The sequence below is a fragment of the Coccinella septempunctata genome, chromosome 2 (assembly GCF_907165205.1).
Source record: "Coccinella septempunctata chromosome 2, icCocSept1.1, whole genome shotgun sequence".
In the NCBI taxonomy this organism is placed as follows: Eukaryota; Metazoa; Arthropoda; class Insecta; order Coleoptera; family Coccinellidae; genus Coccinella; species Coccinella septempunctata.
In genome coordinates this window covers 33,411,704-33,439,472 of record NC_058190.1, presented here as the reverse complement: position 1 = coordinate 33,439,472, position 27,769 = coordinate 33,411,704, and the positions used below count along the sequence as shown (strand labels likewise).

General features: G+C 36.1%; 1 protein-coding gene across 4 annotated transcripts in view; it reads left to right on the top strand.

Moving 5' to 3' along the window:
• The window catches only part of LOC123308564 (nephrin-like), a 508,306-nt gene that overhangs the window by 421,900 nt on the left and 58,637 nt on the right, over window positions 1–27,769 (top strand). For all 4 annotated transcript variants that reach the window (XM_044891287.1, XM_044891288.1, XM_044891285.1 and 1 more), the window contains exon 8: window positions 27,160–27,460. In XM_044891287.1, the coding sequence (XP_044747222.1) occupies window positions 27,160–27,460 (301 nt within the window). The remainder of the gene's footprint in view (window positions 1–27,159; window positions 27,461–27,769) is intronic.

Genomic DNA, 27,769 nt, shown 5'->3' with positions numbered 1-27,769 from the left:
AGTTTTCTCATTATGGCCATTACATACCATAAAGATACCCAACTCTTGAAACTAATTTGTCGTTATCTAATGAATATTTGAACGTTTGGTACAATAAAAGTATGCTTTATATTTTCTCATATAATGCGCCGTTTTCGATTAATTTGATGTTCAAAAATGAAAAATTTCGGTGATACTTGGAAAATTGGGTAATTTGGCTGAATGCAACTCTGTTTCAAAAAAATGTGTAGTCATAGATTTAGCTTATTATTCTGAAGGGAATTTAGTTTCTCCAGGATTGGCATAGCTCATCAAGAAAACTTAAAATGGCTATTTCTTCTGATCAGGTCCCAATTGAAAAAAAAGGTTCATGAAATAAGTATTTCTCTTGACCTGAAAAATCTACTATTAAAATATTTGTACGAGTCAAAGACTCACCCTGTTTAGGTGTAAGAAAAAATGGAATCCCTGGCGCCAAAGTAGAATTATATCATATATCATTTAATGATGCGGATGAATGTGGAAGATCTGGTGAATATTCGTGAATATTAACTTTATCTTTTCGATTGGAACAGTGGAACTTGAAATATTTCGATGACTTTGCAAATAATGAATCTGTGGAACTTGCAGCGTTTTCCATCTACCTATCCCAAACACCGCAATAAACAAAGCAGGGCATTCCACTCCCTCACCATTGATTCCGAAAGTTCATGTCCTAGCGCAGCAGGGAAGTTTTCAGCAATATATAAACTACCACAATAAAGGAAAACCGTGAATCTATACGATATTCGTAAACTGGAACCGGTGTTTCTTACTGCACCAGTTTCGAAAAGTTGTGCGGACTTAAACCGGATATGGGTGATAAATTGAAAAAGCACTTGGATGTGGAGGGAACGCTGAAGATGGGGAAAAGAACGCCGCCAACAGTTGGTTCGTTCCCCGGTTTCTACGTTACTGACTTTTGTATGCCATTATGTTCGCATTAGTTTGTCTCTTCGCGTAATTTATGCCCGGAGTTGCTGTTCGTTGAAATCTGATAGAAACTACCCTCTCTCTACATGGAGATTTGTTTCCATTGTTTTCATATCAGGAAAGTTGGGGTTTTCGTTGCTTTTCGAATGGATGTTTTCAAAACATTTCATTTCGATCTCAATCCGGATAACACTCGATTTTCGTTGTCGATTTTGGGAGCCGAACGGGTAACTTTACTTGACTGGTTCACATCCAGTAGCGTAACTCGCCTTCTACGTTTTGTTTTGCTTCGATTCTCAATAAAACTGTGAAATATTCACAGAAAACAAGATTTCTTGATCTCGAAATAACCTTTTCTTCTTAGACTAGAATTGAAACAACAAGTAATACTTTTTCTATAAAAATTTATCGAAAACAAAACTTCTTCACTTCAGCTCCATCATGCCTTTCCCAGGATTCAATCTTCAGTTGCAATTATAGGGCAAATAGGTATTCTTTTTCTCTGATATGCCCACAGTGCCCCTATAGCATCCATAATCTTGACAATGATTGATTCACCCTTCTCAGAACTCAGAACACAAGCCATGGCACTCTGTATCTCCCTGTGTCTATGCTCTCTGATTCTTCTCTTTTTTCCATATAATATTTTTTATATAATTTGTGTTTTTCTTCACGCCTACTATCTTTTCAAGGTCTGCAAATATTTCACAATGTTGATGTGATCACTGGTTGTGATGTTTCTAGGATGTTTCTATCGCAACTGAAACTCTGTAGTGATTGCGATTAAGAGGAGTTTATACCACGGGACTTTCTCGCCATCCATATAAGGAAGGCGTAAAGGGGGAAAGACTACCAGAATGTGAGGTGTTGTCAGAACACTTGAACGATCAATAGAAGTTAGTAATATTCCAATAATTTCCACTTTCGTCGAAAAGATGGAAGCAATTTCAGTAGGTTTCGAATTGTAGCCCATGGCGAGAGAAATTTTTTTATGTAGAAATTAACCGAAAAAATAATTTCACGAACGAACATTTGTTCTTTAATTTTAATTTTAAATTTTTTTCCGTTTGACGAATAAAACAAATCTGGATTTCCGAGAAGTCGAACTGATTAAATTGAATTATAATGAAAACTTCATATTAGTGGTTTCTGACATAAGGTATGTCTTTTCGCTTTTTGTACTGGAAACTGAAACGGTATAGACCCCTCTTAATCTCTTTCGTTATTGAGAACTCCTAATTGAAACGCCAGTTTCTGTGACACCGAAATTGTCAAGTCAAACAGACTTGTTCTTCAAAAAAAAAGAAAAAGAAAGCTCTATATTTAGTGCAGTAAATATAGTTTTAATATGTCCTTCAACATCAGTATTTGGTTGTCATTTTTCAGACAACACATTGCTTTCTAAAGTAATTTGCGAGCTAATTTGGCAACTGGCACATCCATATCCTATCATCTAATGTGACCAATTTTTCGATGAAAATCTATAATTGAACTAAAAATAGAATTATATGACTTTCTCTAACATGAGTTTTCAAACCATGACACGTGTTCAATACACTTTCACAACAGCATCATATATGAAGAAACACTCAACTCTACTCCTGAATATCTGATATTTACCCGAACATTCAGAATAATTTCAGAGAAGTTACAACTAGAGCAGTTAATGGTTGTTTCCGGAATTATTCAGACCTTGCTTACCTCCTCCAGATATTTAGAAATAGAGTTAAATGTTTGTATATACATATATTGTCGTTCGGTACCAAAAACCTGTAGATCCTATTGTGATAGCGAAACACGTGTCGTAGTTTAAAAACTCATCTTACATGTTAATGAAAATCATATATCTATGTAATTCTGTTTCTAGTAAAAGTTTCGAGCATTTTGAAAAAATTTTTCAATACAACTAATATTGGTCAAAGTAAGGTACGAGACAAGAGGGTGCACTCATTGCATCCCCCAATTGAAGTTTTCGAAAACAAAATCAGTTTCTGGAATCATACGAACAACACTGGCACAAAAAATAACTAACACCCACAACGACGTTATATCCCCGAAACCAACATACAGAACACAATTTGAAATATGTATCAAGAATTGGCAATTACCGTAGCAATATAGATACAATAAACGAACTAAGAGATAAAATGGAAACAAATAATAATATAGTCAATATGCTGAAATCAAAATTTCATTGTCATCTCTGATCGGTTTTTTCTGCCAATTAATAGTCTTCATAATTTCAGGAATCGAGTGGCCTGAAAAGGTTTTTCTCATTCAGTTCTAAACCCTCCAATTATTTGGAATAAATCGCATTCGTTAAAAACGAATTCGAAATATCATTTTCAAAACGTATAGCCCCAATTTTCGAAGTGAGGGTGATGAAGAACAGCTCTGTCATAAGTCAGTTTCTGCCCAAGGCCATTACAATTTTCCTCATACGAGGAAGGATTTCCTGAAAATTTCGTAGCATTCTGCGATGGTGGCTAATATATAATGCTGGGGTTACCCTTTCAACTGGGGGAATATATTTCACAGCTCCTCCAAATTTTCTTAGGTTAACAAGCTCAAATTCGACTACTCAATTGGTAGTTTCAGATGATAACCGTCCCATTCGTCTAGATATATACGGCAATATAAAAAACTAATATGCCCGCCGACGGTCATATAGCAACCCGATACTGAAAAACTCCCCTTAGTGCTCTGAACCTGAGGGGAGGGGCTGAGAAAGCTCATGATAAATGACTATCCACAAAAAGTAGGCAGAAATTTTGGCTGATAATTAAATTTTAAATGACTTCGAAATATTATTCAGTCTCGGTATTATAGTCTAATTATTTAACTGAGGTAATGACGCCACGCCAGAAAATCAGGTACCTAAGCAAATAATGCAGTGAAAATTTCTAGAAATGTGGCATTTCCAAAACTTGTGCTGATCTTTCAATAGATTATCGAGGTATGTGTTTATGTAGGCAAAAGAAGTATTATAGTTGTTCTATTCTCTTCACAATAAACAGAGGTTCGTGCAAATTCATCGTTGAACAAATGGCAAAATTTTGTTAGGATTTAGGTTTCATTCTAGTTTCATAGAAACGTTACAACCTTAGGTTGATTCTGGGATTGTTACACGTATAGACTCTCCTCTTTTTATTTGTTAAAAATCAGAATTAATATTCTGATTTGTAATATTACACCCTACACCATTTTTTTGGTAATTGTGTTTTTGATAATATAGAGAGTTACAGGGAAAGTCGTACTGAATATTAAAGGATATTATTATTCAGGTCATTTCTGATGGATATGGTTCTATAATATGGTGTCCGAAACTCAACCGTTATGGAGATATTGAGTTTTGAAGATTTTTTTTTAATCCTTTATTTTTGGCTTTTTATAGATTTTTTCGGATTGGAGCTCCTAAAAGCTTTTTTTCTAAATATTCAGTTGGAGGGCATGTCAATTAATAAAAATGATCAACAGAAACTGAACCACTAACAACTCAATACGACTGCTCGACAACGGTAAGAATTGAAGAACTTTCACTTTTAACTTTGAAGCGCTTTTTTTGAAAAAACTTCATGGAACTTATTCGTCATATAATTTTAGAAATTTGTACGTCGCTTCAGCTATTCAAAAAGGTATAACACTTGCTATTAAATAAGCGAAACATTGACCAAATGGCAGTTAAGGTAGTAGCGGCGCCAATGTCGAACATAACAATGAAGACTTGCGATGCGACGGTATCCTGCTCGTCGATATTGATATTGGCGTATTTGACAGAGTTTATCGAAGACTACAAGAAACTGACATGAGAAGATCGTATTCTGGATGAGGACGACGAGGAAGCAAATGAAACACGCCGTCTTTCTGAAGCGGACCAACCACGTCAACAAATGTTGTGGCTCGACGACTTTGTATTTTCTAGGGTAAAGTGTCGGAATGAACACTTTTGTTCAATACCCTTACCATTACAAGCCAGTGGAAATAAATGAAGAAGGATATCCATTGAGGCGACTAGACTTCTGCTGATAATAATGATTCGAACTTTTTTGATGAATTCACGTGGACAAATGAGTCGAACTTTGATAAAGACGGCATCACAAAATATCATGACGCCGATTATTGGTCTCCCAAAGCGCAAGGTAACCCAAAAAAAAATAAACAAAAGGGTCACAAAAGAGATCAAATCAAATCAAATCAAATTTATTCTACAAATTATTACAAACAAATGGTAACAATAATAGTCATATAAATAGAATACCAAAAGGAAAAAAGTAACAAGAAATATCTAAGTATATAATTATGAATTTTTACTACCCGAAATCATCTAACATGAATTTCTCAATCGAGTAGTAACATTTGGACGTCAAAAGAATCCTGAGGCGTTTTTTGAAACCGTTCGTCCGCTTTATTCCATCCGGAAGTTTATTATATAATTTGATTGTTAAGTAATTAGTAGCTTTCTGAGTTCTCCTTATTCTGTGGTACGGCATACACAGATCTTGTCTGTAACGTGTGGCATACTGATGAAATTCACCACTTTCGATGTATTTATGCTTATTTTCATGAACATGCAGCAGACAAGCATAAATGAATTGGGAGTAAAAAGTCAGAATGTTGAACTTTCTGAAGTAGTCTCTGAAGGAGTCGGCGCTGTTTATTCCTGCAAGAGTTCTTATTGCTCTCTTTTGTTTCAAGAAAACAGTTTTGGATTCAGGTGCATCTCCCCAAATGAGAATGCCATAGGACATAGCGTTGTAGAAAAGAGCATAGTAGGTGTCCAAAAGTACTTTTTCGTTAGTTAATCTATTCAATCTGTTCGAGAGGAATATTATTGATGATAATTTCTTGGTAAGATTCTCTATATTAGTCTATATGAATATCGAATTTAAAATTCTCTTGAATCTGTACACCAAGAAACTTAGCACTTTTGATGTCATCTGTTCTAATCCTTGATCCTTTTCTCAGAATGTTCGTTTTTTCGACATTTAGATGAAGACCATTTGAGTCGAACCATGATTCAATTCAAATGTGTGGATGACCATAATATCAAATCACTTGATAGGGCCATACTTCCTGCACAAGAGTCACCCTCTTTGATGGAAGTCTTGCCGATTGCATTTAGACGAGACATGTTCTTTCAACATGATGGCTGCCCAGCGCAATACAGAAGAAGTGTACGAGCATGGTTGGACGAGAAATACCCAAACCAATAGATTGGAAGAGGTGGACCCATACTATGGCCGGCGAGGAGCCCCGATTTAACGCCGATGGATTTTTATGTGTGGGGTCATGTGAAAACCCTAGTATACGACCAAATGACGCCGATCGCAAATGTCGATATTTTCAGACAAAAGAAACTGCGAACTTCTGTCGTTAAAACTATAATTTGAGAAAAACAATAACAATTTGTGAAAGAAATAGTGGAGGCCATGTCAAACATAAATTATAAGAAAATTGCTCTCCTTCCGTTTCATTCAGCTATTTCAGCTACTTTTACCTCAAACTGAAAATGAATCCTCTACTAACTTAACTGCCATTTGGTCACTTTTTCGCTTATTTAATAGCAAGTGTTAAACCTTTTTGAATAGCTAAAGAAACGTAGAAGTTTTTAAAATTATATGCCGAATAAGTTCCATTAAGTTTTTTTCAAAAAAAGCGCTTCAAAGTTAAATGCACTTTCATGTTCTACTCTTGAATATCTAAATGGTATAATATCAAAATTCAGCCTTCCTGAAATGGTTCGAAATTCCACTGGCGTCTGCCAGACATTTATTAATGGCCAAAACTCCTGCCCCAAAAATTTCGTATTCTCAATTGTGTTCCAAAGTAGATGCAACAAAAATAAATCTTCATTTCATGAGTAACCTCTATTGAACGTCCTCTACCACATTTGAACGAACACAGGTCTATTTGTTCATTAGGTTGAAAAATTCCCTCTGTACTGCAAAATCTGGGATCATTCAGAAACCAACAGCAGTATCTAATGGAATTCTACCACAATGGTTCGAATTAGTGAAATCGATTTTCGAGAGATTCTTGAAAACATTGTGGTGATCTGATATCGAGAAGTAATGAACTAAAAACAGTATTCATTCCCGTAACTGAACTCTGCCATATAGATAAAATACAGGAAAGCGATCGATTGGCACTATTAGCCCTGAACATGTTGCCTCGCTGAGGGTTCTATCGAATTGGCACAATTCTCTTCTAGTTTTAACCATTACGAGCTCCAGTTCCCGAAAACATTGATTGAAGAATTTGAAGTTTTCCTCTGTAACTAATTGCACCGCTTCAAATAAAAGAGGGCAGTAGCAAGAAAGAACTGTGAGAACAATTATTCGTTTCGTTCATTGAAATTGGAGAAACATGAATGTGTTCCAATTTATCAAGGAATCAAAGAATAGCTCCTACCTGCGTCTCTGCATACATGGAAATCATGGCTGTTTTTATTTCAAGCTACACCCTTACAGATACATTTGGAGTTAGTCTTCAGTTATCGATAATAACTCTATTTCTACTCAGTTTCTATGAGGAGGGATGGTGATAATTCAAGTAATTCGACCTGTTTCCTTCGCAGCATTCCTTGTACAATGTATAGTATAGGATAACGTTCGCCATTCAACAACACTACGTCATTAGCTGACTCGTCTTCGAGAAAAAAAAAATAATTTCTCCAGACCGAACAATAACATTATTTGTGCAACAAGTTGAGAAGAGCATGATTATTTGTAATGAGCGTTTCGCTCGTAGCGTAAAAAAAAACGTGAGTAATGAAAAATAGTGTTTCCCAACTTGTTTGACAGAATCTTTTTTCTACTTTTGAATAGGATGTGACTATCTGAATTCCAATCGAAAGTACCAAAAACGTCTATACAAGAGTCCCTCCTAGATTCCTTTTGAATCGTCTAGTGAATTATAAATATTTCTTTCTTACTTCGTTGCTATATGGAAGCAAGTATCGTTTCATCAGCAGTTGCGAAATTTCGTAACGACGAAAAGTAAAACAAAAAAAACAAGCAATTCAAAAGTATCTGTGAAATTTGATGAATGGTACTGTGGCTGAATCCAACTCTGTTTAAAAGATCCACAGATGTGTAGCGTCACAGATTCAGCTAGTTATTTTGAAGATAACTTTGTTTTTCCAGGGGTGGAACAGCTCATTATGAAATCTTAAAATGGCTATATCTTTTTATTAGGGTCGAATCGGAAAAAAATGTTTTTTTGACTTCAAGAATCTACAGTTTAAATATTATATTTGTACGAGTCAAAGACTCACTCTGTATATCTTTTTATCTAGACAGAATCAGGGAAAATGGTAGGAATTCCTACCATTTGAACATCAAATTGCTCGAAAACGGTGCATTATACAAGAAAATATGAAGAATACTTTCATATTACAAAACGCTCAAATATTCATTAGTCCAACTTAGTTTCAAGAGTTGGGTTCTTTGAATTTTTGCTATTCTTATGGTATCTAATGGTCATAATGAGAAAACTGGAAGATGTGATGATATCTTGTGTTCGAAAAAGATCAATCAAATAAATGAAAAACTATATTCCAAAATTCATTGCATTCGATAAAATCGTTTGTGAGAACTGAAAATAAATTTTTGTTATGATTTTTCAACAGCCTATATCTTTTGAACCTAGCGGATTCTGAAAAAAATGGTAAATGAAAAAAGTGTTTTTATTGAACTCAAGAATCTATTGTTGAAAAAATCAAACTATTCTAAGACTCATCCTGTATAACGATTTTAAATTTTCATAATGAGCTATACCACGACTTGAAAAACCAAATCACCCAGAATAATAAGCTTAATCTATAAAATCGGCATTGTGTGTTAACCCCCTTTGAATACTCAAAGACACTACACATCTGTAGATTTTTCAAACAGGGTTGCATTCAGCTATAGTACCCAATTTCTCGAATTTTACAGATATTTATTTTTGAATACTTTCCTATAAATTACTAGAAATCGGCGCATTATACGATAAAATAATTTTCATTTTACAAAATAATTTAGTAGCTAGTTCCACTTACTTTCAAGAGTTGGGTTCTTTGTTTTTCTGGTATTTCTATGGTATGTATGGTCATAATGAAGAGTCTGAAAGATATGGGTGGAATTTTGCATTCGGAGAAGATTCATCAAATCAATGAAATCGTTTGTGAAATATAACTCAAAATTATATTTTTCTAATGGATTTTCAACAGCCTGTATCTTTTCAACCTAGCCGAATTCGAAAAAATGGTGAAGTGGAAAATTGTTTTTTTTTTTACCTCAAAAAAAAAGTTGAAATATAAGTACAACTCAAAGACTCACCCTATATACTTGTGATAATGGAGTGACCAGATAACTTTAAGAGAAAATATTTCAGTGCTGAAACACTTGCGAATTCTTAATGATACGTAAAACAAAACAATGGATCTTGCAAGTTTTTGAGACTACGTTATGAAAATGAAGATTAAAAGCAAGGTGACAGTCTAGTCTAGAAGAATCACTGACATGGCCAACATTTCCTAAGGTACCTACATCCACCAAGCACTAACGGATATCTGAACTCGTTCTGTTTTTCCAAGCAAAAGTTATGTGGAAGCATAGGTTCAGAACCAGATATCTTTCCGCACAAAAGCAACTCGGTCAATTCAAGATATTCAAGTCCTCTTGGTCTGTTCAAATATGCCTATACATCTTCAGGTTCCCAGCATACAACACGAAGAAAACAATGGGACATACATATAATGTGTATACACTGTGATAAGGATGGCCCTAAGTGCGAAACCTAATATGGGACACACAGTTGTATTGTGAACGGGAATTTAGATGTCCTAGATATTTTTCGATTTTTTTTTTCACTCTTCAATCATCCTGGAAAAACAGGCAATAATAACGTGTAATAATAAATACGGATAATATGTCATTTACGCCCTCAACAAAAGCTTCAATGAAATACAACTGAATCTTATTCAATTTTTTCATGAATTTTTCACTTCGGTTTCTTCTCCCTGACAACGGAGTCGGCAAGGCCACAATTTTCCATTAATCCCGCATATTTCAATTTTGGCACACGTCGAGATTAAACTTTCGCAGTTCGGATGAGCCTTCGAGCGCATCCGAAAAATTTGGAGAAATATGCCCCAAACTTTCGTTACATCAAATAATCCATATAGTGGTTTTTCGGTAGAATTCCCAACGGTATTCTCGGGAAAAATCACGTGAGCAAGAACCCGTAGGGATGTTTCGAAATTCTCGTAGAGATTGTTATTTATGAAAGTCCGCTTTCCAGGTAGCTCAGAGCAAATAATTAAGAAAATTTTCATTTGAATTTCAAATGGAGGGAAATTTGCCTCGACTATATGATGATGATACTAAATCAGTAGAAACTCTCATTTTGAACAGTGATTGAGATAAAACATGACATTTAATATCCACCTTCTCCACCAAGGTACTTTTCGAGAGCAATTAATTGATAATGCGGCACGGAACGAAATATTCAGATGTTTCATAAACATTAAGAAATACTGGTGGTAGCAATATCATATACAAGCTGTGCATAACAAGACGAATTCAATTCACTTCAACTTTTATTCTTTACACTTTTTTTCAATTCACTTTCTGCTCTTCTCTACTCTACGTAACATTTCTCTACTCCACTTAACTCGTAGCTACTCTACTGTACTATGTAGAGTAGAACAGAGTCTTTTCTACACTATTCTTCTCTACTCTACTTCACTGTATTCTTCTTACTGTTCTATGCTCAACATTTCTCTACTCTACTCTACTATACGCTACTCTACTCTACTCTACTCTACTCTACTCTACTCTACTCTACTCTACTCTACTCTACTCTACTCTACTCTACTCTACTCTACTCTACTCTACTCTAATCTACTCTACTCCACTATGCTCTATTATCCAAAATATAAATGGAAACAACAATTCCTAAAGAATTTCGTTCTATAATCTCTGGTACAACCAATCCGAGCATTGAATAATTTATTCAATGCCTCTTTGGGAAATCTGTTGCTTTTTATTATTGGGAAGGAAGTACTTATTAGGGTTTGGTTCCAAAAATTGCTAACAAGCCGGAACTGGTTTCAAATTTCGAACGACGGAGGGTATCTCAAATATCAGTAAAGTGAAGTTTGCGATAATAATAAGGATTAATTCAGATGCATACCACCCACTAATATGAATATCAACAAATGTTACGATCTGAATTGAACTAGCCAATTTGCCATTGTCAGGGCCCTAAATGGAGTACGCTCCATCGAAGAAAAGCAGATGCTGACCATGGTTTCGGTCCCATTTGACCTGGTCAGAGTAACATAGCTTCTTCTCCGATGGAGAATATTTGGAATTAATGGACTTTTATTCAACACTGGCAAGTGCTACTGAGTACTATCCAGTAACACAGAGCGCCACCTAATATGAAACGATATACAATTCAATCCCCTCCAGATAGGAACCCAGACGAAGACAATTGGCGAATCCAAAAATCTAAACGCCGCCTAGCGGCCAAATCACTAACCTAGAAAGTGAGTAATAAATAGAGTTGTTTGGGTTAGATATTTTAATTACATATTCGGTTACTAGTGAACTATATTCAGAAAATTTTTTGAATGTCTGACTAGAAAAATAGGTATTAAAAAAATGTTATTAGTTTTTATATCAGTGTCATTCAGTTGAGAAACTATTTACCAATTTTCACATAATTTTAGGTTAGGATATATCTTTGTTCTAGATGAATTTTCTGGTGTTGCGACGATTAAGAAAGGCAATGCGAATATTTATTTCCATGATTTTGCTAGTGCCGAGAAACCTGAGCAAAAGAAAATATATGAGATTAAATTTCTGACATAACTGAAGTTGTACATGTATTACTGGACTTGCAATCTTCAAGAAATGATATGGTGGGAACATTTCAAATGAAAAGTGGTGATTTGACTTGGAAATTTGCAAGCAGTTGAAAGTGATCCATAATTAAACTGTTCGACAAGAATTTCAAATTTCGTTCATGAAATTACAACCGTAGAATCAATTTCCAGGCGGTCTTGTTGAGTTGGTTGTAATTGTTGGAAAATAATTTCTGTGTTGGCATTTTGAACTGCATAATATGTTTTCATCCAAATAAATTATCTCAAATATTTACATTCAGCTATTTCCATAAATTACATTATTCATGTAAGAGAGATGATAAAATGAAATTTTCTGGATATAAGTTCTTGTAAAAATCATCAAACGACACCAACATGGTCAGGAAAGTTTTGGAGGAACTCGAGCACAATCAATAATCCCATAATTATTCTCTACCTTCACAAATATCTCGATAATCGAATAAAATCTACGATAATATTGCTTTCACAATAGGGTTTTCACCATGATTACTCATTTGCCGCCATGTTTGTTGACAAGTCGCAGCACCCTCATCGGTAGTTGGATTCGCCAATAGCATATAGCTTATATCCAAAATAATGTTTGCGACAATTTTCTGTCAACATTTAACATTTGGGGACCAAGAAACCTCTCAGAATTTTCGCACTTTTTTTTTCAATTTTCGAGAGAGCATCTGAAAAAAATTTGATTTTGACTTCTTTCGCAGAAGTGTAAACAACAACTTTGCAAATCCCATAAAATTATTCAAATCTTCCAACTTCCTTTGTCCGAAACAACAAAAGTGCAAGAATTCCGAGGTAGAAAATTGTCACAAACTTCACTATTCCCATAATTGATATGCCCTTCGTCCTTCAAAACCACTTTGTTAGCAATTTTTAGGAAGAAGTCTCTTTTCCGACCTAATTTACTTGGACTCTATCTGATTTGAACTTTCAAAAAATGTCCCGTCTAAAAAATCTCGTTCTACTTGTCATCTATCAAAATGCGGGATGTTCTGAGTATGCGACACCAAGTTTCTCATTTCATGGAGGAATAACTTTGTTCCAGAATCTTCACCAGAAGGATGCAATAAAATATGGTTATTAAGCAATTTTCAGGTATTACGGTAGCGTCGAAGCGCGCCTGGTCTGAGCGATATACGACATAAATCTCAAACAACTCGTGAACTTGAATATGCAGACTCCACCGTTGGAATATTTTATATCGTTTTTGACAAAATGAGAATGCGACATTAATTCATATAGAATGGTAAGGTAATATGGGGCAATGTGGGAATATTTCACCTCCAAACTTGAACTTCTGATGTGAGTACTCTATAACAACGTCTCCTTGGAGTACGCAGTTAAGATTTAACGAGTTTCTTCACACCATTGAAACTGATCGGAATCGGCTAATAACGAACGTTCATCGGAATTACTAAGCAGTCGAATTTATGACCAGAATTTGATATCAAAGTGACTTGTTTAATTTCGTACTTCTATTGGTAAGTATCTCGGTGAAGGTATATACGAGGATGTATTGATATCTAGTTCGCCTACACCAGTTCCACACATAAAAAAATATTGCATTACCGTAGCAACGAACAATAACTCAATAGAAGTGTCAGGGTGAAGTTTGAGGTCAAAAAAGTAAACCAGAGTTAAGCAATAAATTAAAAGGAAGCAGGTGTCCATCGAAATTGTGAAAATCGAAAAATTGGAGTATCGAGCCATCAACAAGTACCTGTATTCAAAAGGGCTAAGAGGTGAGAAGATTTACGAAGATATGCTTAATACCCTTGGTGATCAATTTCCTTCGTATGCGACCGTGAAAAATTGGACTGCAAGCTTCAAAAGAGGTAAATTTTCCATTGAAGATGATCAAGAAGGCCAGTTTCTGTGTCAGTCCCCGAAAATATCGATGCAGTTCATGACATCATTTTATCAGACCGTCGAGTTGGGCTAAAACGGATATCTGAAGCACTGAATATTTCATACGAACGCGTTCATCATATAGTTCACGTCAATTCGGACATTGCTGCAAAATGGATCCCCAAATATTTGAATGTTGACCAAAAGCGTGCAAGGGTAGAAGCATCGCGGTCGATCTGTGCTCGATTTGAAAAGGACGTAGACTTCTTAAACCAAATTGTTACTATGGATAAGACTTGGGTACATTTTTACGATCCAAAAACAAAGCAACAATCGATTAAATGGCGACACTTTGGGTCTCCAAGACCTCTAAGACTCCCTAAAACCTAAGTTTCGTGTCCAAAAATCTGCTGGAAAAGTTCTTGCTTCAGTTTTTTGGGATTGCCATGGAGTAATTATGATTGATTTTTTGAATAAGGGTAGAACAATAACCGGAGATTACTATTCGACATTAGACCATTCTACGGTAAAAAATTAAAGAGAAATGACGCGGAAAGCTATCTAAAGGTGTTTTGTTTTTGCGGGACCCGCATTTCATGTTGCCATGCAAAAAATGTGTGGTTTAGGGTTTGAATTACTAGAACACCCCCCTTATTCACCAGATTTGGCTCCATCCGACTATCATCCCTTTCCTCTACTGAATAAAGTTTAAAAGGTAGTACATTTTTTTCCAACGAGGAGGTTATAAAAGCTGTGGAGGTCTGGTTTGCAGAGCAAAAAAAAACATTTTTTTTGAAAGGTCTAGAGACGTTGCAGGTTCGCTGTAATAAATGTATCCAATTAAGAGGAGAATATGTTGAGTAAAAAATATTTTGACATTGTAATTTTGTTTGGTTCTGTTACTACAGAAAGAATTTTTCAATATATCCTCGTACAAAGTTAGATTACACAGAAGCTGCCAATTTTGATGAAATGATGTTTCGGAATAGGTATATCAGGAACGATGTTCAAGAAATTTCCACCCCTTTTCCAATAGGTAGAGGAGAGTGCCCTTGTATCGCACCCTTTTTTTGAATGCCTCATATCTTTGAAGGAAATTATTTCAGAGCTCTGATTATGAGCTTCCATTATCAATAAAACAACAAATGGTATCAAAAGTTTATTTGAAAAAACATAAATCAACTGTATTAATGAAAAACAAATAGTTAACACATTTTGTTAAAACTGAATATGGTACCCTAATATCGCATATCAGATAATAGGACACATTTGGGTGAACGATATTAGGACGCCTCATTCAGTCAAACAGAAGTCACATACAAACTTCTTCTTCCTTTCCGAATTAGAGCATTCTTCATGCCCCCATTTCAAACACTGGCAAACATCTAATCCATTTTTCACCTTTTGAGTCTTCTGAGAACGGGGTGCGATATTAGGGCACACTACACTTCAAAGGTTAGAATAGTGAAAACATAATTTATATCAACTTCTAATATTAGGTATTCTGTGCGCTCTAAATACAGTTCAGAGCTTATAAATACAATAATTGCTCAACTCGAAACATTTTACTCACCTGTTTTGCATAAAAGTAAATAAATTGCGGACACTCTGAAAAACTCCGTATAGCTGAATTCACCTTATTCTACCCTATTGCCCTCTAGTTGTTCGTAGCCGTTTTATACTTTGAATACACACTTAAGCCACCTTCTATGACATAAAAATCACAAAGAATTGTACTCCAAAATATAAGATTGGAAATAAATCGATGGTGCGATATTAGGCACCTGTGCGGTATTCGGGTACTCTCCTCTATATTTTCGACAACACTTGAAGAATATGGTCGTCACTCCTAAACTGTATGTCATTGACTTCAAAATTCATAAAAATAAAAAAGTGTTCAATAAGTTTAACCATATTGACCCTATAAGTAAGAAGGATTGTTGAAAAAACCATCAATGACCAATGATTCCCAGCAACATTTTTGTCCCAAAAATTAAGGGTTACCATTCAAAAAAACTGAACTATCCTTCATTCCTCGTAGGAGTTGCATGACAATCGACATATGTGTATTTTTGAAAAGCTATTTTTTGTATGACCTGAAATAAAAAAAATTACCATTCGTATTTAAAAAAAAAGTTATTTTTTTTCCTCTCTTAACACAGGAGATAAAAAGAATTCGAATATACTGTCGTATTTCCAGTAAAAAAGTGCCTGCAAAATTTTTTTATGGTTTTCAGATATTTTCGAAAATAAAGAAGATATAGCAGATTTTCGAAATGAAAAAAATATAAAAATTTGTTTATATGTATCATCAAGACAAATGAAGATATCATAAAATGATTTCCACTCATCTACCTATCTAGTACCAGAAACAACCAAAATCAAGCAATTTGGGATACCCTGTACAGTGTTACCCCCAAAACACCAATGATTCAGCAACGCGGACCTCAATAAGATAAAAATAATAATAATGAGACTCGCATTGGGAGCATAAACAGCAAAACATAATACAGGATTATACTTCACAATACAACTACGATTACACAGGTGAAAATTCCTGTAACAAAACGACAATCATTATGAATGCTGGCTCATGTCCACAACTCAGCGTCGTGACAAGCGTATAATGGTGACAAATGGGTCAGAAGGTCTACTAATCCTGACCTGAATAGCGAAGCATTGTTTCCAGGATTCCATCGTGCACAGTTGCGAACAAGTTTTGCTCAAAACCACCTAAGCTGATATCACGCGTCGCCATGTATGAAAATTCCAAACGTTCGACAGGATAAAAGGGCTTAGGCAAAACTCACAAATTGCCGTAGGTTTGAAATGACTAAAAGTCTGTGGTATCGAATTTCTATCAGCCATCTGCTAGAATGGATATTCAAACCCTCCCAAAATTTTATAATAATTACGGTGATGAGGTTAGAAGTGTCACTCCAGAGGGATAAAGCTACTACAACTTGTTGTGAATGTGTTATTCTTACATCCAAAATAAAGGAATACATTTGTAAGACATCAACATGATATAAGAAAAAATTAAGAATTTGTTATTCTACCTCTTAGTTGAGTACATCTACCGTTGTCATCTTCACGAATGTTGTCAATGATTTTAGTCTTCAGTTGAAATAAGTATTTGAAAGATGAATTCTTCAAATGAGATCTAAGGAAAAAGTCTTATCGTCTTATCTTTGAGGAAAATGATGGATGGCTTCAAGGCTATAATAGTCGATCCTGAAAAACAATCGGTTGAGTAGGTTAGGTTCCTGGAGCTGAGCGTGCTCTGGCTCCACCTTGTTGAGAATAACTATTAGACCATTCATCAAAACTTGAATCCGCTTTAAAAAGCATGATAATTTCTTCTTTATTACGTTTTGCTGTTGCAGTTCCATCATTCCGAAAATAGGTTTCCCAATTCGCTTCTAGTCAGAAGCAGCCAAAAACCAGAACATTTTTACATTCAACCACCACTTAATTCTCAAAAAAAAATTGTGTTAGGTGTACTATCAGTCGATAAAGCTATTACCTGAATCCCAGTGCGGCTTTCGACCAAATCGAGGTACGGTGGACCTAATTTTTACATTGCGACAGCTGCAAGAGAAGGCCCGTGAACAACAATCAAGGATCTATACAGCCTACATCGATTTAAGTAAGGCCTTCGACTCGGTGAATCGGAGAGCGCTGTGGAAAATCATGGGACGCCTTGGAGAACCCGAAAAATTCTTAGCAGTGTGTAAAAGCCTTCAAACCAACAACAACGCTAGAATACAGCATAATGGCTCTACAATCGACCATTTCTTAACCAACTCTGGAATAAAACAAGGCTGCGTGTTAGCGCCTTTACTGTTCAATATTTTCGCCATAGCTGTCTCGATAATTGCTGACATGAGTATGCCTGTGAGAGGTGTTGAAATAAGATTCAGATTTGATGGAGGCCTGTTTAACCTGAAGCACCTCAGAGCAAAAACCCGTAAAAAGTTTATCCCGGAACTTCATTATGCAGACGACTGCGCATTTATCGCTAGCAACTCAGAGGATCTACATATATACGAAGCCTTAGGCCTTTGACTCAATATCGACAAATCCAAAACCTGGTAAGTCCGCCAGAAAGCATTCAAACAGATATCAGCCTGGAGAATGAAACTCTAGAACAGGTCGAGCAGTTCAAATACTTGGGAAGCTTTATAAATACTAGGGCTAACCTAGACACGGAAATACATAACCGTATCAGTTCGGCATCGCGGGCATTCTGGAAGCTAAATGACAGAGTGTTTCAAAATTACGACCCCAATCTGAAGACCAAGACAGCTGTTTATAAAGCAGTGATCATCCCAACGCTTCTTTACGGAAGCGAAAGCTGGACGCCCTACAGGCGACATATTAAATAGCTTGAACAAACGCAACAACGTCATCTAAGACAGATAATGCACATCAGATGGTTCCACAAAGTTTCGAATGCAGAAGTCGTGCAACGCGCGAGTTGTACAACAATTGAGACTCAAGTAACGAGGGCCAGACTCAGATGGAGCGGCCACATTCTGAGGATGCAAGACATAAGTCCCCCCAAAATAGCTCTGTATGGCGAATTCACAGAGGGAGCCGGAAAACCAGGAGGCCAGTATAAGCGGTTTAATCATCTAAAATCAGTTAATGCCAATCATAACTGGGAACAACTAGCGTTGGACAGGACACAGTGGAGTTCTTTGGTACGCAGTTATAAGGGAGACTCGATAAGGGTACAGCGGCGGCTAGATCTGGTTGGTGACTATCCATGCCCTGAGTGTGGAAGGATCTGTAGGTCACGGTTGGGTCTGTTCAGTTACAGGAGGGCACACAGTCGCTAATTAGCCCTAAGCAATTACAAGTCTGTTCGCACCTTTATTTTTTTTTGTCTTTTTGTAGATTTATTCCCGGTAACGGGATATAGCGATGATGATGATGATGATGATCAGTCGATAGCACACCAAACATAATTTTTTTTTTGAGAAGTGCTGGTTGAGTGTGAAAATATTCTCATATTTCGAGACATATCCAGAAAGATTAAACCAGACTTCATCAGAAAAAAAGTTGAATCAGATTTTCAATCAATTGATTGAGAAACTACTGGCAGAAGGTTGTCCTATGAGGATGATGAACTTCTTCAATTGTCTGATAACAGGTCGATCCATATGGAAACAAATTTATTTCTTTTCTCAAAATCGTGTGACATAATGTCAATTCAGATTCCAGCAGGTTGAGATAAAACCCTAACATAGATTCGTGGAGCTTCTGTCATCCTATTTTCAACATTGTTGAGTAACTCTTTGGCACTCTCCTTTGATCGACCACTTCCCTTTTTTCTTTGAACAGTATATGTTCTAGTTTTACGGAAAACGCCAACACATCGTGAAACAGTCAGTATTTTGGAAAATTTGGTAATTTACAGCAACCAAAGATATTATGTATTGTGTAATATCTTTGACAGCAACATTGATGGGATACTCGATCCTGAAGTCGTTGAAACGTTTATCAACACAACATTTCCATTCGCTTTACCTTTTCTCTCCATATCTGAAGTAAGAGTGAATTATTTAAAATGCCCTTTTCGACGTCGGTATCGGAAAAACCATCTTTGTAATTTTTTGATGATTTTCATACACTCCAGAACTATAACTCGACAGTTTACCTGGAAAATTGAAAGCTAAGAATTACGTTTAGCCATAGAATATCGACCTCCTAAATTCCATAGCCTACTTGACGACTAATTTTTCTGAATGCACATTATAACATTTAATTAAACATTGAACGACTCTTCTGTCGTGGTATTGTGAATATTTGCTCTTTTACCGTGATATAAAAATATTAGGCATCTCATCATCTCATCTCATCTCATCAACCAATATCTTCTACATAATTCAACTTGTTTTCGTTCTAGTAGCATTATCAACAAGTTTATTTCCGATGGAAAACAAACTGCTGACATCGTTTTTGTTCAGCGAGTGCCCTTGCGCCTGATACAAATATTTATTCAATACTTCGTTCCGCAATGGCTGTAATGCCTGGCTTTAGCTGAAATTTGGGATATCAATATTTACTCTCGTCTTTCTCGAGTTACACAGTACGTTTGAATTACACAAGCTATAGGTATTAGTTTCGTCTGCTGAAATCGAGACGGGATATTTGAATACGCGTAGGTACTGAATGATTCGGATATTCAACATTTAGACGGCTTCGAAAGATAGCAATTCGTAAATCAAGTAGGTACAGGGTGTCCGAGTTTGAGTGTCCCTATAACTAATTGTGGAAACCAAAGGAGCTAGAAGAAAAAGTTAAATACAAAACTGTCTGTAATCGATTGAACTTTTTATTTTTTATAACCCACCTTAAGGTGGGTTATAAGTATTAATAGTAAGTATGTATATATGTAATAATTAATTAATATAATCAATTTAATATTATAATTAATTGATTTGATCAATTCTATTTAATTAATTAATTAATTTAATTTAATTTAAACCATTAATTAATTAATACTAAGTATTAATACCAGTATTAATACTGGGTGTTCCGTTTTTTCCCTGTTGGTATCAACTTTCTTTTTTTGAATGGAACAACCTGTATATTATTGCATTTTTGAATTCCTTGTCAACTTTTAAGGTAACTTTGGTATGACAATCATGGTCCTATATAGCACCGATTCTGAGATATTCAACTTTTTCCTAAAATTTTGACAGTTGTAGGTGCTCCCTAAAACAGCTGATACTAGTTTTCTAATGAATGTATCAAAACCAAATTTTGCCCAGATCTTGCCAACATATTGGATCAAACGTTACATCTCTATTTTTACCAATCTGATATACAGGGTCTTCAAAAATTGAAGTTAAAAATTCAAATAGAAGTTCAATCAAAACTCTATTTTTTCAAATGGTAACCTATATTTTTTTCTTGTTCGCGATGTAGAGTAGATTAAAATGAGCAAAAAATGTATTTAAATTTTTTCTGTAAAGTAAATAGTTTCAGGAATATGGACGAAAAAGTGCATGTTCCCGTAAGAACCAACGATAATTATTGATTAGTGTTGCTGCTATATACACTGCGCAAAAAAATTAACGCACATTCTGAAAATCTCAATTTAAGTGAAAGTTAACTCAACATTGACTTTATAACTTATTTTTTATGTTCTCTCGGGAAGGTTTTGAACGAAACAAGACACATTAAATGGAAGAAAAATTCAGGATTTCACCGAATCTTATGTGAAAGAAGAGAAATGAACAATTTTCAAAATACTGAAATGCTGATAAGTGATTTAATACTTGGTATTTCCACCCCTTGCGTTAATTACAGCTCGGCAACGACGGTTCATACTCAAAATGAGTGATCTTAAAATGTTCTGATCTAATCCTTCCCAGATTTCTCCGTGTTGGATTCCTAAGTCATTAAGAGTAGCTGGATGATTTTCTGAACTTCTCAGCCTTCTATTGAGGTTGTCCCAAACCTGCTCAATCGGATTGAGATCTGGACTTCTTGCTGGCCATTCCATTCGAGAGACTTCAACCTCTTCAAGGTACTCCTGAACGATGCGCGCACGATGGGGTCTGGCATTATCGTCCATAAAAATGAAATTTTCACCAATGTATGGGGCAAATGGCACTACATGCTCTTCAAGAATGTTCCTTATATACTTATCAGCATTCATAGCTCCATTATCAACGACCACTAGGTCTGTGCGAGCAGTCAAAGATATTCCACCCCATACCATAATCGATCCTCCCCCGAAACCAGTAGTATTCAGGAAATTGCACTGAGCATATCTTTCATGTGGACGTCTGTATACAAGGGAACGTCGATCACAATAGTAGAGGCAGAATCTAGACTCATCTGTGAAGAGAACTCTTTCCCAATCGTCCTCTTCCCAATGGATATGCTCTTTCGCAAAATCCAAACGCGCCCTTCGATGGGCTGGGGCGATTTCTTATTGTCTTAGTGCTAATTTGCACCTCATGAGTTTGCTCAAGCTGAATTCGAAGGAGGCGAGCGGTTGCAAACCGTTGTCTCAACGAAGAAACTCTCAAGTAACCTTGAATGGCAGTTGTTACCCATGGTCTAGCCTGTCCTGCTCTTCGGACATTCATATCTGTCTCCCTGAATCGCTGCAACATTATGGACACACTTGTATGGAAAACTCCAAACCTTTCTGCAATTCTTGTGTATGTCCACCCTTCTTCTCGCAAAACTATCGCTTGGGCACATTCCTCTTGGGTCAAATTGCGTGTTGCGCGTTGCATAGCGATATATAGGTTGCCATTTGAAAAAATTAAGTTTTGATTGAACTTCCATTTGAATTTTCAACTTCAATTTTTGAAGACCCTGTATATCAGATTGGTAAAAATAGAGATGTAACGTATGATCCACTATGTTGACAAGAGCTGGGCAAAATTTGGTTTTGATACATTCATTAGAAAACTAGTATCAGCTATTTTAGTGAGCACCTACAATTGTCAAAATTTTAGCAAAAAGTCGAATATCTCAGAATCGGTGCTATATAGGACCATGGTTGTCATACCAAAGTTACCTTAAAATTTGAAAAGGAATTCGAAATTGCAATAATATACATTTGTTGTACTTTGTATTTGTTGCACAGAAAATTTCATTACTTATCTCAGCGTGAAGGGCTAACAGGGGGAAATTATTACAGTGAAATCTTCATTGAGTTATGACCATCTTTTTGATCATTGAGAATAAGCTTAAATAGCCCTGGAAAGCTTCGGAATATCAGTGAGGTTATGTAATCGAATGTACATAAGAATTTTGATGGAGTATCTAAGAATTTCGATAACTTATTGAGCATGCCAATTGAGAAAACCTCGTAAATAGTGACCTCAATGAGAACACTATCAAGTAATTGATGTGATGTGGCGAATACTTTATAAAAATACAGAATTGAACTGAATTTACATGATTTCCACTTTCGGCATTGAGTATTAAACCCACAGTTCAGCGCCAGCTCTCATGGTGAACACATCTGTGCACTTATCGGTGAATATAATTGCGTTTTCATTGAAGAGAACTCGCCGCGAATATATCGAAAATGGCAGACGATGCCGACGAAGACGATTCCATGGACTTTAGAGTCGTTACAAATAAAAGAAAACGTTTCGGAAAAAAATACTCCCAAAAAGAATTGAATCAAATTATGGGAACAACAACTGCGTCAGATTCAGAAACAGCAGATGGAAACCAAAAAAATAAAATTCAGAGACAACATTCGAATCCAAATAAAAACACTGATAACAACAAATCATATGCCACAAGACAAGATAACAACTTCAAAACAAAACCTGCCATCAGGTCGACGACCTTTACTTTCAAGAAGTATAAATATTTATTTTATATCAACATGGTCAACATAAACATCACAAGAATTGAAGTAGCAGACATATGGCAAACAAAATTTCCAAACTCCCTAGACTGCATCATTAAAACTCAAACTGGTTTTCTGGTGAAAAGCGATACGGAAAAACAGAAAATTATCGACGCACTGGACAATCTGAAGAAAGAAAACGTCGTTGCTAACTACAAGGAAACTACATTTAATGCACAACACACAAAACGATCAGTGGAACCCTCCTACTCTGTTGTTATTGGCCAAATAGAATTGAATATTCAAGATAAAGATATTAGTGAACACCTCAAAAACAAAAATTTGGAACACAGATATTGTCAGAGAATAAAATCCCGTGCAACTGGAAAAATGACACATTTGATAAGAATCATTACAGCACATGAAAAAACAACTGAATATTTGTTGGGAAATGGTTTGTTTTATAAAAATTGTCACTACCCTGTTTACTCTAGTTTAGCACCAACTGCTGCGCCTAAACCATGTGCCAAGTGCCAAAAATTCACGCATACAACAGAAGAATGCCAGGAAAACATTCAATGCAATAAATGCTTCGGACCTCATCGTACCCTCAAGTGTACATCAACTCTGCAACCCAAATGCAAAGCCTGCCAAGCGGAAGATCATGAAGCCTGGTCCTTCAAATGCCCCAAACGACCAACCAAACCAATGGAAGGAATCCCTAATATTCCAGTGAAACCAATAAATGAAAAAACACAGAATCTACCAAATAAAGTGAAAAAATCCAGAATTCACTCAGCAATATCAAAACACGACTATATAATCAATAAATACACATCAACCTTAAACAAAGAGAAAAATTCACAAATAAATAGAGACGAATTAATTAGAAAATTAAAACAAAGATTTATAGTGGAATTCAATATAGATACCCATGTTCTATTCACAGGCAACCGTATGTATATACTCATGTTTGATTTGGATAGCCCCAATACCGACTCACCAACTCAACCAATAAAAGGAGACAACAATGTCCAATTTATAATAAATGCAGCCGCTTAATATTCTATATTCGAATATCAATAGTTACCTTAGAAAAAAATCGTTGATAAACTACTACATTGAAAAAAAACAACATCAATTGCTCTCTCTTTGTTGAATCAAAAACCTCACTCAAAAGCAATTTAAAATACCGAGATTGGGAAATTGTGCACAGCCCTGGAAACATAGTGAACACCAATGTCAGAGGAGGCGCTTTAATTCAGGTAGAACCCACATTATGCAAAGGAAATGCCAATCGTCCAAGAATAAACAATCTGCTTAATGAATGTCTACATATCACAGTGCCATTTCAAAATGATCGTTTACACATCTTCTTAGTTTATATCCACCCTTCCGCAAAAATAGAAGAAACTATTCTCACAATGGCATCCTTATACAAATTTACTATCATTATAGGTGATTTCAACATGAACAGACAGAAAAAAAAACAAATTTCCAGCTTTCTACAAAATTCAACATTCATACAGAAAAATACACCACCCACATTTCTAAGGGCCAACGGCATAGATAGCACACCAGATATAATATTGTGCACGGAGAATATAAGTCACAACTTCAAAAATATAAATCTTATTCCGGACCTAGGAGGAGAACATCTTGCTGTAGATATCAGATTTGATCTTGGAACACCACCGAGAAATACTGTAAAACCACCAAGATACAATTTTAAAAAATGTGATGTGAAAAAGGTCAACAAGGAACTGAGAAGCTTTATAGAACAGGTAGATACTATAGATGAAGAATGCATAAACAAGTTCAACAACCTATTTTCTGAAGGGATATTACGAAATTCACCTACATACTACAAAACTTATTGCACCCAAGAACTCCCACCATATATAATTGAACTTATAAAGAAAAAAAGAAGAATGTACAGGGAATACTTAGCACAAGGAGATGACCAAATTAAGAAGAATATTAACCACTACAACAAAAACATACAGCGAATGATTCAAGACTACAAAGCTCACACATGGGTTGCAGCATGTGAACGAATTAACAGACAAAAGGGCAAGAATTTTTGGAACGAGATTAGGAAGTTGAGCAAATATAAAAACAATGAGAATAGACCAAAAACAGACCTTGTAGAAAATGGTATCAGATACCAAACTACTGAAGAGAAACTAGCGGCTTTTGCCAAATACTATCAGAAACAATATACCAAGGAAAACGACCCCAACTTTTCACTAGAACACTACAACAACATAGAAAAATGGATGGAAATTTTTAAAAATCAGAAAGTGGTAAAACAAGAGCAAACTATAGATCCCGACACATACTTCAGAATCTTGAAAAAGGGCAAAAACACATCTCCTGGTCATGACCATATCACAAAAGACATACTGAGGAAACTAGACCAAGAAGTACACGATTTCATCATCAAAATATACGAGTACTGCCTTTCAAATCACTACTTTCCAAAGGAATGGAAGACAGGGACTATCATCACAATACCTAAGAAACAATCTGATCAAACCAAATTATCAAACTACAGACCAATCACTCTACTTTCGAACTTGGGCAAAAACTGACTACCTCACACGTATAATAATGAATATGCTTGAGAATAGATCTCTGAGAGTGAAGATCGACGACCAACTATCAGGCGAGTTCACACCAGAAAGAGGACTACCACAAGGTTCTCCATTATCCCCTACTCTCTACAACTTATACTGTGCTGATATTTTCAACAGCGATCCCAAATATATTAACCGAAGATGCTATATGTTACAATTTGCAGATGATACAGTGTTGGTAAGTCATGCCAACAATATAAAAGATGCCATGGAACAACTACAAGCTTTAACAGACAAGACATCCTTATGGTTTAATAAATGGAGACTCCGTCCCAATCCATCAAAAAGCCATTTCCTGATCTGCAATCATAGATTAAGAAGTACCTCTCCGAATATAACACTATACAATCAAACAATCCAACCCAAAAATAGTGTGAAATATCTTGGAATCAATCTCGACAGTAAACTCAATTTCAACCTCCACACAGGATTAATCAAAAAAGCCACGGTTTCCAGAGCAACCCAATTCAGAGGACTTACGTATAAACAAAAGGGCATAAACCATAATACAGCTAGCAAAATATATAAAATGATCTGTAGACCTCTTGTTGAATATGGACACATACTATTCCTCAACAGCAGAAATCCAGTACAAAAAAAGTTACAAGTGACAGAAACAACAGCACTGAGAAAACTCACAAAGCTGAGGCACCCATCAAACCCTCTCTATAATCCGTCCAACAACCTCTTATATGAGACTACCAAAATTACTCCAATAGATCAAAGACTACAACTACTAGCTAAGAAATTCTGCAGGAATAAGAAAAACTTCAGCATTTTAAAACAGTTCTGCATTCAACGCGAAGAAAATCACAACAGATTCAGATACCCTGCTATGACTCTATGGGAGACACTGCAACAGATCAACAACGAAGACACCACAAATTAGCAACAAAAACTTTCTCAATTATATCTTAGGTTGTAATTTCACTCAATTAATTGTTAAAAAAAAGTATAATTGACTCACAGGCTGAAGGACCTCGGTCGATGGCCATTTGTAACAATGTTTACAATAAACCACTTTTATTATTATTATTATTATTAAACCCATTTCATACTCGAGTCTTTTACCACCGTGGTTGGCCAGTAGATCCTTCAGGTGGGTGAAAGTAGTGTCAAGTTACCAGGAACATTCGAGAATAGAACCTGATGAATATTGAATGGGAAAGTTCAAGTCCTGTTCGAGACTCAACAATGTCAACTACAACTACAAAGTCCTCACGGAGAATTCCATATCCCTCTCAATTATTCATGACTCTCGGCGTTAATTAAAGATGGCCCAATGCCCGTAGATCTGCTCAGCTATCACAACTGAATCGTTAACGGACACTTAATCGGTAGTTCGCAAGTCTCTCGCTTTCTTACGTCAACCCGGCCTAACCGTTCATCAGGGCCAGCTTTCGTCACCCTAACCTCCTCAATCATTCAGAAACCTGCCTATGTTATTCTGGCAAAGTTGCTGATTCCGTAATCCTCCTTTACAGGTAGACGCAGAGCCGGTGGCCAAGCTGTTCAGATGGAGCTTTAACAGTACCCCGGGGATTTCTCGGGAGCTGACCGAGTTTACGACAGACGAAGGGGGCAGCAGGTTGACCTACGTGCCGAAGATACCGGCCGATTACGGCACTTTGCAATGCTGGGGCCAGAATGATATAGGGACGCAACGGCAGCCGTGCACGTACCACATCGTGCCGGCCGGCAAACCGGATCCGCCCCATACGTGCCAACTGTCAAACGTCACACATCTCTCCGTTTTTCTCTCGTGCAAGAAAGGATTCGATGGAGGTGAGTGAGATTTCAATTGATTCGTTTTTCTCTATAAATGATCGGATTTAGGGAAAACCAGGGCACGCAACCTTCTAAATAATATATGAATCCGCCAGAGATCAGAACGGTTTAACTGCTTGAAAGCCTTTGCCGTACAACGCATACTATGATGACTCTGTTATTAGCATGGAGATTAGAGTAGAGATCATACAGATGTAGGAGACAAAGCCTTGATTTTCTGCCCCCTAACGTCGTATAAGCGTAGGTATAAAGTTATTCATTCTTCTTGCATCTGGGTTACTAAAAATTGAAAACCCAAAGCGTCAT